General features: G+C 36.8%; 1 protein-coding gene across 5 annotated transcripts in view; it reads left to right on the forward strand.

Moving 5' to 3' along the window:
* The window catches only part of ESRRG (estrogen related receptor gamma), a 304,078-nt gene extending 290,838 nt beyond the window's left edge, over window positions 1-13,240 (forward strand). For all 5 annotated transcript variants that reach the window (XM_040351445.1, XM_040351443.1, XM_040351446.1 and 2 more), the window contains 2 exons: window positions 6,725-6,994; window positions 10,732-13,240. In XM_040351445.1, coding sequence (XP_040207379.1) covers window positions 6,725-6,994; window positions 10,732-10,976 — 515 coding nt within the window. In that variant the 3' untranslated portion in view covers window positions 10,977-13,240. The remainder of the gene's footprint in view (window positions 1-6,724; window positions 6,995-10,731) is intronic.
* Window positions 13,241-14,009: the final 769 nt, after the last annotated feature.

A 14,009-nucleotide genomic window follows, 5' to 3' on the forward strand; every position in this document is an offset into this window, starting at 1 on the left:
ACGCAACCTCTGTTGTCAGGGGGGAGGAGCTGGAGAAAAAATAATATAGCCCTCTTCTGGTCCTGTACTCATCTATGGTGCTAATTTGATGTAGCAGCACTGATTACATTGAATGGATCATCCATTTGTTACCAAAACTAAAGAGAACTCCTAGTCACCAAAAGTCCCAGTAACCTCATTGATTATCTGGATTCTTTGGGCTTAATCTGTAGAGCAGTGGTCCCCAAACTGTGGCTTGTGGGAAACATGTGACCTTTTGCTTGCCTTTAATTGGCTCCTGGGGACCAACATTGGTGTGCTGTTCCTTCCACTGACACCAATGACGGTACACTATTCTTCCCGCTAACACCAATTTTGGTGCAGTGTTCTACCCACTGACAATAATGACGATGCACTAATCTTCCCATTGACGGCAACGATGAGACATTATTCCTATACTCCATCCAAACCCAGATGCCGGTAATTGTATATTCCCACTGCTCACCAACCAATGGACAATGTTTACTCCCATTGATACCAGGGCATGTTCTACTTCCACTGGTCAAATCCTGGCCCTGCCAAGGTCTGAAATGAAAAAAAAAAAAAAATGACCCCCAGCTGTAGAGTCTCAGGTTTGCTAATAATAACGTCTAATATCTGGCTAATTATTTTTTCTGCAGTTTGTAGTTTGATGTACACTGTGAGAGCCTGCTTGATTGGATACAAATTGAATAGATTAGGCAAGTCCACATTCTAGACAATTGTTTGGTAATCTCAAGAAGATTGTACAATAATTGTAAAATTAGGTTAGATTGTGTGTGACCATCTTGAAACTTAATTGCTTGCAGGTAGCAACAACATTCTCTCTCCGTTCCTCTGTTTCTATAAATCACATGCATTAGAGTGCTGTGTAATGCCGAAAAAAAATACAATTCATTTCCATACCAAGTTTATCTTTTTACTTTATTTTTTAAATTTAAAATTTTAGAACCAAAGAAGCCTGCTGCCTAATTAAAGAAGATTTGCTTAGTCTTTAGGATACATACATTGGTATTTTCCTAAATATTCATAGGGCAGCTTAAATATTGACTAAGACTTTTCAGCGACATATTGATTTATCAACCTTCTATTTAATTAAAACATGTATATTTTGTAATTCATTAGAACCACTACAAACACACAGGCCTATTGCCCCCAGCTTCCGTGTCACTCATCATTGGAGTCAATTGTCTGCTCCGATGGGAGTATTTTCACCACTGTGCCTGGAAAGACACTTATTGTTAATGTATATAATGAATAGTTTTATTATTTAGGCAAAGATCTATGTTTTAAACCATGTTTTTGGAGTGTTTTTGGAAGTATATACAAGCATTTTAGAAGCCTCTTTCAAGTACTTTACAAGTGTATTCAAGATTCAGGCATTTTTGTATTAGCCAACGGAGGAGATCAGTTCTAACTTCTTACAAGCTACAAAAATGTGCAAAGCCATTTGATTTGCTAATTTTCAAGTCTATGAGGTCAAAAATGTCCAATTCTGCATCAAAAGTAGCTCATGTCATTGTTGAAGTGTTAAGCAACTGGCAACTGAGCACTTATATGTAAACAGCCACCATTAAAATACATAGGATTTTAGATGTGGAACATTTTGGAGCCTTGAGCTACAAAATACTCAGGTGTGAATAAGGCTTAAGCAAACCCTTTTTTGCAGTTTCACTTTTTTTTGGGAGCTCCTGCCAGTAACAGTACTTCCTGTTTTGGATTGATAATGCTAAGCTACTGCCATGCAATTAGCAGCAATGTGGACAGCCTGCCATGTGCACTCTTTCAGTTAGTTATTGGACTGCCTGTAGGTGGCATGGACAGACCTTTTAGGTAGTCCTTACTGTCAGTAGGACAGTAAAGCTGGCCATGGATGGTTTGAATCCTGCTGAACCGGCTGCAATTTAAACCATCTATGGGCAGGCAGGTTGTACCCAAGTTGATCCATCATTGATTTGGGTACAACCAGCATGTCAGATTTTTACAGGTGAATATTGCCCGTGGCTATAGCTGCTAGCAATATTCACTGTGTTTTCTTGGCCTCCCCACCAGGAGAACACAAGAAAAGTATTCACCTATCAAAACTGACTGTGCTAATGGGGGAATCAAGTGATTTTCTTTCCTGACATTCGTGCTTGCAGGAAAGAATATTGCATCGTCTATGGCCTGCCTTAAGCAGCCCATAGATCAGGGGCAGGCAACCTTAGCCCTCCAGCTATAGTGAAACTACAAGTCCCATGAGACATTGCGAGACCCTGACAATTACAGGTATGACTCCCAGAGGCAGAGGCATGATGGGTCTTGTAGTTTCAAAAGAGGTGAGGTACCGAGGTTGCCTGCCCCTGCCATAGAAGATGCAATTTTATTTACTTTCAACATGGGTGGAAGAAAAGAGAGTTACTTGATTCCCCCTTCAACACAGAAAGCGCTATTGTGTTCTGTCAGTGGGAGCCTTCCTTGCCGGCAGAACACAGTGATCACTGCGAGCTGCTATAGCTGTCGGCAGTGATCGCATGCACAAAATCTGACGGGCTGGTTGTACTGAAGTCGATCAATTGACCGACTTGAGTACAACTAGCCTATCCATAGATGGATCAAGTCCCTGCTAAACCGTCTTAGATTCAATCCATTTATGGTCGGCTCTAGCAAGGGGAAATCTCCCTAACAGAGCCCCAGATTGCAGTAAAACCCAACAGGAGTTCTAAACTATTCCCACTTAGTACCGGGACAGATCTGTCCAGTGCCCAGGGCAAGGATGCAGAACTACACCCCTCCCCCACTGTTAATAAAAGCTGTAAAATGGGTTTTTACTGCCCTGTGTCTATTCTCTTCCCTCTTTTCTCCAATGTACCCAGGGCATGTTCCCCTCATGCCCACCCTATGTCCCGGCCCTGTACCCATTGTATCCATAAACAAAAAAAAATTGGGCCTAACATATACTTTAATTAAAGCACTGCGTAAACTGTTGGCGCTATATAAATCATGTCTAGTAATAATAATATTAATTAGGAGGACTCTACCTTCTACTGTGGCATTTCCATAATGAAAAATCCAACATTAAGAGTCAGACTCCCTTTTTTTAGTGGCCACGTTAGGAAGGTAGACCTGGAAATACATTGGAAGCCCTAAGAAATATAAAACACCTTTGAGATATTTAACTGAAATATTCTTTTAAGTGGGCTGAATCCTAAGAAGTTTTAAGAAAAAAAAGAACGACAATATTGCAGCAACACCCTTATAATAACGTGACAGAATTTATCACCCTGTGCTTAATTAAACCACTCAAAGGTGCCTAAAACATTGTAAGGCCTGAAAAGGAAAAAAAAATAGCTAATTTCTAAATCACTGGGACAAAGGGGGCCGTAGAAAAACTTTAAGGTTTCCATCCACGTAAATGTCAATATGGTGTCTGCTCCATCATCAGCACTAAATTCACATTGATGCCTCTTTTCTTCTCCGTATTGATCCTTCCATGAGAACGTAGATTTGTATCTGTTAATTAATGCGTCCTGAAACAGCGTTTGTATTAATCAGGTTGATAAGAAAAATTGGATGCCGGCACCCGCGTGACAACTATAAAAGTGCTGGCCCTGATAAAATCATGAATGGACCTCAATAAAAAAGTTCCTCCTTGCACTCAATAAACTAATCATCCCACTTTTAATTATGCGGTGGAAAGATGTGTGGAGATTGGGGAATGTGTAAATCTAATTATTTACTAACAGCAGTGCCTGGGAGGGGAGAGTTAGACTGTCATCGGAAGGTGCTGCAGGCAGTATTCTCTGTCCATCTGCTACTGCAGTGAAAAAAAAAAAAGAGAGCGAGAGAAAAGAAAAAAAATATATAATCGGAATCTTGAGAGAAGAGCATCATTCTGAGCTAATTGAAAGACTTTTCTCTGCTTGTCTAAATTATTGCTTATCGAGGGACAGTCCCCAAGAAACGATTTGATTTGTGGCAAAGTCTACAGAACACTTTTTGAACTTACGGCCCACAATCTCATCAAGTAAATGTATTTGGAGGATCTGCTGGGAATCATATGAAATCTAATTTTATTTTTTATAGAAAGAATGTAAAAAGTTTTTTTTTTTTTTTCCCTTTTATTGCAACCCAATGTGGGACCTCTCTGAAAACAAAACGCTAATTTATATTCTGCTGGGTAAAGACATCAAGTGTTTGTTGTTTTTTAGATAGGATATTATTTAAAAAAAAAAAAGCCCAACGATTTATTATAATCTCTTTGCAGATATATCAGTCATTAACCTCGTGGGCTGTAAATGTAATGCATTTCAAATCAGAATCGGTAACATACACCAGATTGTATTAGAGGGAAGACGCAGAAATTTTACAGAGGAAATTAATTTTATGGTTAGACATTCTAGAATATAAACTTAAATTAGGATGGGTCGACATCTTTGTTTTTGTATGAATAGATACACAAATCCTGACTTGGCACAGGTTAAAGCTGAACTCTAGGCAGATATAATATATACAGATTAATGTAGCTATTTAATTATGAATACATCATTAAAAGGAGAAGTATAGCCAAAGCTATGTTGGCTATATTTCTCTTGTAGGTTGCAGGAATGCAGTTCATTCTGCACTCCTGTGACCAATTTTCAGCCGACAGCGCACTGAAGCCCACTGTCAGCTGACATCACTCAACCGGTCCAGGCTCTGGAGATTTCCCTACTTTACAAGGGCACTGAGCAATCAGCAGTGTTTGATCGCTCAATTCTCACTGCAGAGCTGGCGGGGGACAAATGCAACATCGGATTGATGTTGCATCCACCTAGGTGAGTATAAATGTTTTTTTTTTATAAGTCCGTATTTCTCTTTTAACCACTTCAGCCCTGGAAGAATTTATCCACTTCCTGACCAGGCCATTTTTTGAGATACGACACTGCATCGTTTTAACTGAAGTTATGTATTTTTTTCCGGACAAATAGAGATTTATTTTGCTGGTATTTGATTTTTTGCGCTATAAACAAAAAAGGTCTACAATTTTGAAAAAAAAATGCTATAATACATATCCCCAAAAATATATATAATACAAAATGTATTTATTAGTTTGGGCCGATAAATATTCTTTAACATATTTTTGGTAAAAAAATTGCAATAGGCGTATATATTGATTGGTTTGCGCAAAAGCTATCACGTCTACAAACTATGGGATAGATTTAGGGACTTTTATTTATGTTTTTATTGTTTTTACTGGTAATGGCGGCGATCTGCAATTTTTAGTGGGACTGTGACATGGATCAGACAAATCTGACCCCAAATTACACTTCTTGGGGTCCAGTGACATTATTACATTAATCAGTAATATCTCTGACATGAGAGAAAACCCACTAGTCCTTAGTTCAATTCAATATCTTTGACATGTCATCTGGCAGAACGGGGATACGCCTTGTTTACAAAGTGTCAGAGATGAGTAGGTCACTGTGCTGCTTTTCTCTTCACTGTCCAGTCACAGGCTAGGGGCATACTGCAGCGAAATCTCTGGAAGTAAAATATTTCTGTAAAAGCTGATGTTGAAAAAAAAAAGGTTGTGTGTTTGTGTGTATACTGTATATTCCAACTGCACCTGCTACATGCAAAATAGTACTATTATTTGTTAGATGATGGGCCTATTATTTGTTAGAATGCCTTTTACTAGAGTTAAAAGATGAGTTCAGGTTGAATGCGTCTCTTCTCATGGAACCTGTACAATGTCTTACAGGCCACTTGCAATAAGCTTCTGACACGTCTTAAGACCCCCTTAAGAAAATCATTTCTAATCCCCTTTGATGATTTTATTAAGTCCTTGTCCTCATTATGTGCCAACTGGCAAACTTAAGCACTTTTGCCAACAAGCCAAAGAAATGATTTTACCACTGTATCTTCTTGTGTTGCTTCTAATGTGATTGAGCAAATTAACAGTGTGGTTTAATATACAGAAAATCTATTAACTCCTTATCTCCAAGTTTATGTTAATGAGTATATTTATATGACTCGATGCCAAACATTCGCTGTATAGCAGTTGGTGATCCTAAAATGTGTTTAAATTATAAATGCATTTTCACTAAACTTAATATAACCATAGTTGTTCCTGCAGCCCACTGACAAAAGCCAATATGATCTACCTCTGTTGTAGATAAATCTTGTTTATGATCTGCTTTGTATTTGCATCCACCTCTGCTGTGAAAAAATTTTTTTCTTGATCACCACTTGGGGGCGTTTTTAAGGGACAGGAGGCAATGAATGAGCAGCCAGTTCCCTGGAAGCAGAGATGTACATCAGGATGTACAGAGCCACTAGGCTGCAAGCATTCCTGTAGGAAGCAGAAATTATTGTATTGAATTGTTTTCAGAGGCTGCCGGTAAAAGTTTAGATGTAAAATGTTTAATGAAAGTGCAGTTATACTTTAAAGGAAAGGACTTTTATGTTATAAAGAAAGCTCAAAATACACTTCTACTCCTATAGTTAATTTTAAAGCCCAATTTCAGGAATTACAAATAACTTCCCTGGCAGGTAGTTAAAGGTACCTTACCACTCAACCCAGGAAAAAAATATACTTCTCTCTAACCTGACATTTTCTTTACACATATATGAAACAGTTTTGGTTTAGCACAAAAAAATACATTGGTTATTAATACTTCAGCTGCAAAATAGTTGAAAACGCGTATTTAACCAACATTTCTTCTCATTTCTTCTATTCCTCAAGGATTCTCCACCTTGTCATTGGCTGACCAGATGAGTCTTCTGCAGAGTGCATGGATGGAAATCTTGATATTGGGCATTGTGTACAGGTCTCTCTCGTTTGAAGATGAATTGGTCTACGCTGAAGACTATATCATGGATGAAGACCTGTCAAAATTGGCAGGACTGCTGGAGTTGAACAATGCCATCCTGCAACTTGTCAAGAAATTCAAGAGCATGAAGCTTGAGAAAGAAGAGTTTGTAACTCTCAAAGCTATAGCGCTTGCTAACTCAGGTGGGTTCACTTTGCATAAAAGTAAAACTCCAACTTTGATTACAAAATGATGATTGTATATGTAGTTTACTTTAATTTCCTGGTGGTGCCCTGAACATGCAAAGGGGTCAGGGGCTCAGGGGAGGAGCAATGACATCATATGTATTACAAAAGTAATTTAGCAGTGCTAGAGACAATACATGTATAAAGAACCAGTGTGGATTTGGTGGCAGCATTCTTGTGTGAGTAAGTCCAGAAGTTGAGGGTTAAAATATCTCTTTGGTATTGTATACCATGAAAGGCAGGAGTTGCTTTAACTTACCTATCTTAGCTTAACTACCAGTAAGTACCATAACTAGTTGACAATATTTTACATGGCAAAAAAAAAAAAAGAAGATAAGTGGTGCCTCTATTGGTTTGGACATTTTGAAAGGATGTGACACAGCTTTAGTATGTGGTTTGTATGAAATATGAATGTGGAAGGGATCTAGATGGACAGAGCAAGGTTTAAAATGGTTATCATTTTGGCAAGCTGAAGGAAAGAAGATTAACGGGTTGATTTAATAGAACACTCAATTTTTACCCAACTTGTGTTCATTTTAATACACAATAAAACTATGAGGAAAATATTATTAATTCCCCCAAAACCTGATCTTGTCAATTAAATGAACAAAATTGGGAGCATTCATTAAAACTGGTGACTAATCAAACATCCATAGTAACCAATTTCCAAACTAATTTTACTATAAAGTAAGTAAAGTTGAAATGTGAATGATTGCGTTTGGCAAGCACCTCACTTGGTGGTTAGCTTTTCTCCAAATAATCCTTTGCTGCATGTGCTGCTCATATCCAGCAATTACAATCTAACTGTAAATGTTTTTTTTACCGCAAGTTCGGAAATGGTATACACCTTCTGATTGGCTGAAATAGTCAACTCTCATTTTCTTTTTGTCTAGCTGTTATGCTCAGTGACCACCGTGAGGTGCTATACACTATTATAGTCTAACATTGATTATATTGTTCCACCAAATAAATGATAAAAATTGTAGGCCCTTAAGTTACCCATCTTAAATCACAGTCACCAACTCAAGCCTTCAGTGGTCAGGGCATGCTAAGTCTTTTGGTTTTCCACCGATTTTGCAGAAAGCTTCCCACACCTGATTAAAACAGCTGTTAAAATTAGAGATTATAGATCTATCGACTCCATTATTTAGGAAGTCCAGACAATCAGATCGAGACACCATATGTTTCAATAAGCACAGCAGCCAGTTACCGTGAGAAGGGTTAAACAAAAACCATTTAGTCCATGTAAGAAACTCAAAAGTGCTGAAGCAGTCAACAGTATGAGATAAGTAAAAATCATTGGGCTTTGTTCTTTCCCTTTTGTGTGACCCTAATGCATTTCTTATGGTCCTTAAGTCCCTTTTAGCATTTACATATAGTCGTTGACAAAGCCGTGTTTAATCACACGCTGATCATTAGATACCTGTATGTCAATAACACGCGCTGATGCCATGTACCATTGACAGCCACACCGTGCCCCTCCATCTGTTTTTGTTCTGACCCTTTCTCTGAACTTTATCTTGGTTTCTGGCCAGTAGTTTTCCCTTTAATTACAAGAAGGAAACTGTCAATAAAATCTGTTAAATGGGATGCAATGAGTGGCTTCAATGGGCAGGCGGCTATTTGTTCAAATTCTGGAGCATTCAAAGTATTGACAGTTTGTTTTCTGGGGCCATATGCGACGATCAATCCCAGGCTGGGCTCAGCCGCGCTGAAAAATGAAAAACCAGATTGCTTTTGCTTACTTGCGGATGACGACTCGTGATTTGGCGTGGCTCGAGTGAGATGAGACCTTCTGCCCAAATTGCCCCCCTGAGAGGGAGACAGAGAGGATGCGTGACTAGTTTTAGAAATACTTTTTTTTTAAATTGATTTTGCAATTAGCAGTTTGCAGTAATTATTTTTGTTGCATTGAAGGGAGAGAAAGAATTTTGCAATATTGAAGATGTTTTTTTTTTTCACACACACATTTGACATATTTACTTATCTGATCTTGCTGTTGTTAAAGTCCTGTTCATTTGGTACTTGTGTGTTGTTTATGTTCTCAGTTATACTTAAATATGGACACTTTAATGTGTGCTGGACTCACATATTGTTACAAATGTTTCTGACTTGGTAACTAGTGTTGAACACTTTGAAGGCCGCTATGTGTTCAGGAAACTGCAACTGGATGGAGAGCTCATACACCTGATTGTATTTGGCAGTGGTGTACAGTGCAGTTTACTTTAAAACTAGAAAAGATGCAGTGCATCCAGCAAAGCCTGGGGAACCTTTTACATTAAGTTCCTCCCCCTTACCAAAAAACAGCCACCTGATACCAAAATGTCCAATGAGAACATCATTGTCATCATTAATTGTCAATCATTGGTCTAGCTCCTATTCAGTCGGTTCAGCAGGGACCAGACAAATTTTGATCAGTGTCTGGCCATCCCTGTTGAACAGAAGTTGATAGTTTGATTGACTTCTGTCGAAGGAGAATGTTAAAAAACGTTTCTCGATCAGCTGCTGTAGCCTATTCTTCTGTACGTTTTTAAGAATTTTCAGAAGTTTCAGAGCTTCAATATGTAACTATTTTACAATTATCTCTAGGAATTCAACTCAAACCTGCTCTTGGATTGTATTAGGACTCAAAGTAGAGAGCAGCAAAACTAAATTGAATCCTATTGCAACAAAAAAATATGCAACTATGCTGAAAACATTTTCATAGGTGTTAAAGGAAGCATGGGCATTTGCTAAGTTTATTAACCAAATGCGTGACTGAAAGAGCAGGTATGAAAGGGATACTGCAAGTTCCTTAGTAAAACACAAGATTAAATACTATGGTTAATATACTAAAACTGTTGAGTGCAAAATGTGCAAAATGTGGTGCCAGGTTTTTTGTCAAAGTTTAATTGGAAAAGCTGAAATTAGATGCTGGTTGGCTACCATTCACAACTGCACTAGATTTTGCACTCTCCAGTAATGGCCCTTACACACGATCCGAAAATCGGACAAAAAAGACCGCTTTTGGCACGATTGTACGATAATCAGATCGTTAGTTCAATGCTTTGGAGAGCCGATCATGACAATTCATCTGATATTATTAGATCGGACAGGTTCAAAAAATTTCCTAGTACGATACCAGATCGTACGATTTTCGTTTGTCAGTATAGTTGTCACCTGAAAATACAATACAAATACATTACAATACATGACATACCTTCTGATTTTTTTCTGTCGTACGAGAATTTTTGTGACTTTAGTAACCTATTAAATTTCTACTTACGACTATTAAGCGAAAAAAGTCGGACGATCTGTCATCCGATTTTCGGATCTTGTGTACGGCCCATAAATCAACTCCAGTGTCTCCATTCTGATTCCAAGTGTATTCTGTAACAACATTTTTTATCTTCACTCATCATTGCCCACAGCTGCCCCTCCACTCAAGGAGATTAGCAATAGCAGTGCTGCCATTGGTTTGTTATGGTGTGGAATGCCTTGACTTATTTATTCCTGTTCTAAGTCCATTCATAAGTTCCGTGTGGATTGGACTTTTTTCATGCAATTTTAATTATCTAGACAATTGTTAAACATGAATTGTTTGATTTTTGGGAGCTTGGATTTATGCATAGATTCAAGAGAACAAAAAAATAGCAATTTGCTAACTTTTATTTTGGTGAATTTAGGAACTAAACATTTTAATTTCTTTCTTTTAGATTCCATGCATATAGAAGACGTTGAGGCAGTTCAAAAGCTTCAAGACGTCTTACATGAGGCTCTGCAGGATTACGAAGCCGGGCAGCACATTGAAGACCCTCGCCGAGCTGGCAAGATGCTGATGACTTTGCCGCTTCTCCGACAGACCTCCACCAAGGCCGTGCAACATTTCTACAACATCAAACTGGAAGGGAAAGTTCCTATGCACAAACTGTTTTTGGAAATGCTTGAGGCCAAGGTCTGACTAAAAGAGTCTCTGGTGACCAGATAACACCATCAATAGAAAAAGAGAAAACAAGACAAAAATATGACGGCAACCAATGTACTGAACTTAAAGCAAATGACTGCACTGATCAACAGCAGAAAGACTGGAGCAGCTTTTCACTTTTTCCTCTGCATTTTACTGGTGAAGCATCTCCTCTCCCATTTTTGCTGCTGATAAATTAAAAGAAAAAAAAAGTCTTTAATTGAGAAAGATGGAAGCCAGCCCTGCCAAAGGACAGAAATTCATAGGATGCCACTGACTTTAATATAGACTATTATGCCCCCAAAAACTTAAGGAATTGGTAAAAACTCAATAGTGTGACAACAGAACACAATGACTCAATGTGCTATTAAGATTCCTTGGGAGCAGTCTCTAATTGGACACCCTGAGCGACATGTCATCGGCTGCTTCATTGCATTTTGTTCTCCATTTAGGCCACCTAGCCATTTGATTCCTTTATTGTTTTTCAAGTCTTCCAGATATTTCTCAGTTTGGTACTGCGTAACTTTTTCAGGGAATAGTTTTGAGCTTTATTCATTCATGCAATATTAATTAAAATAATAATAATAATAATAATAATAATATTAATATATAATGATACAAAATGCATATTGGTTCGAGCAACAATGAACAATAAGGACATCTCTTTAATGATTTTTTTTCTTTCATTTTTTTTTTCTTTCTTGTTAAAAAACAGAGGTTGTTTTGTACCAGCTTTACCAATTTTCAGCCATTAACCAGTTGTTATGTGGGTATGTCTCTTACTCAAGCAATAGATGAAGGGACGGTGCATATTACCACGGATGCAATTAATGTTGTGTGCCAGTCTGGCTTGAAACCTTCAGTTTCTTAAAGTGTAAAGCCTAGTATACCTGTTTTTTTTCCTAAAATATTAGATTACACCTGTGATGTACTGTACATAAGTAGTCTAAAGTGTTTACCACTTTAAATTCTGAGGATGCTTGCAAACTGGTATGGTTTCTTTGGAAAAAAAATATCAAAAATACAAAAAAAAGTTAATTAATTTGCATAAAAATAATGTAAATTATTATCGCAGGTTAAAAAAAAAAAAAAAAAAGCAAAGGCCAGCAATAAAGTGTATGATATAAATAACTCTCTTTTGGCCGGATTAAAAAATATATAAATAATAAATGTACAAAGGAATATTTTTTTTTTAAACAGCAATTTTATACAGATAGCTAAAGCAGTCAGTGTGGTTTTTCAAACCGTATTGTTGCAGCATGTTAGCCGTTTGGATATGAGACTGTTAAAAGGTGTAATCTAATGTACCTTCCTCAGTTTTCCCAATTGCCACAGTCGCTGACAAATACCTGCAATGCATCAACATGCTCTGCCAATGTAAGCGTTAATAGTTGCTCCCTGTATCATGTGAACGCCCATAATCTATGTACACAAATGTAATTAAAATTGTAATCCTAACAAAAAAAAAAAAAAAGAAATGTAGTTCAGCTTTTCAATGTTTCCTGTTTGCTGTGCTTTTCTTCCACATTTTATTTTTTCCTTCTCAGTTGCATTTCAAAGCTTATCGTACTGTTCTCCTTGTGGTTGTTTGGTTCTCGTGACGTGCGCTTTTAGACACAGGGTAGAATTAGAGGAAATATTGGATGTACAAGTCCCTGGGAGCCTAAAGTAGTTTAATCTGTGGCTTCCTTGAAATACTGTTCTTCTAAACTATGTCTCCTCTGCAGATCAAAACATCCAATTGTAAAATTACACCACAAGAAATCATGAGGCTTTCAAAAAAAATAATTTTCTTTTTTTAAAACTGTTCTTAATGGAACACCAAAAATATCTTCTATGTTAAACTATGCTTAATTTTAAAGTGCTGTATATATGGCTTTTTGAAATCAACTCAAATATTAATAACTCACTGTGTTGTTTCAAAACTTTCATTTCACTTTATATTTTATTTTATTTTATTTTTGTTTAAAAAGTTCCAAGACTCTACTACTCTGTGTGCTTTAACCAGAATACAACAGGTTGGTAAAACACAGCAGCCTGGTTCTTTAAATACTGTGTATCTACCATTAGCTATTTAAGGACTATTATGTAGATTGTGGTTTCTCAGTAGAGAAGTGACTGTAGTGTGGTTCTAGATAACTCATCATTAGCAATTCATTCAGATGGCGAGTACCTTGAAATGCATAACTCTGACAGGTATTCAAAAATTGGTACACCCCACTGGTGACTACATTTTTACAACTCCTGGGAGAAAAAAAAAACAACAAAAAAACAAAAAACAAAAACAAAAGGTGCTGATAGACTGAGATTATTTATTTAAATATTTAGAATATTTTATTTTAAAGCTTTATGTTGTTTCAGTAACACTATATATATATAGATATTATAAAAACAAAATAAAAGTAAACAAAAAAAATACCACTATCGTGTACACATCAATTTCACTGTATTAGGCATATGTACGTGGCATTTAGAAGCACACTGAAATGCATATATTCCATGCAAGCGTGCAAGGTTCGATCTGCAAATATCTCAGAATATTAAGATAAACTATAATACAATAAATCAAGAACTGTTCAAAACTTTGGAAGTTAAAATTGTGCTAATTATAATTTAAATGCTGGTGTGCCAGACCTAATTAAATATCTGCAAATTGTAGTTCTTGGTATTGTTCAGCTTGTTGTATGACTACTTTATGTCCAATGTGGACAGTGGGGCATTAGATCTGAACAAACGAGATAGATGTTCACTCGCGTTTCTGTCAAAACAGCAAAAATAACATGGGGTATGGAAAAAGAGTAAAGGAGTATGATTATAAAATTTAAATTATTATTTACTGTTTTAATTTAATTTTGAAATTAAATTATTATTTCTTATTTAATGCAATGTGATTGCTTGTCTCTTTATCTCAATCAAATTGGAAAGTTGTATTTATTACACTGTTTTGCTTTTTAAATAATGTCAAAAGGGGATATAAAATTTTAAAATTGCTATTTTTCTTGTTGAAGAGAAAATAGGGGTTGGTGATTG

This window comes from Rana temporaria, chromosome 4 (genome assembly GCF_905171775.1).
Source record: "Rana temporaria chromosome 4, aRanTem1.1, whole genome shotgun sequence".
Lineage (NCBI taxonomy): Eukaryota > Metazoa > Chordata > Amphibia > Anura > Ranidae > Rana > Rana temporaria.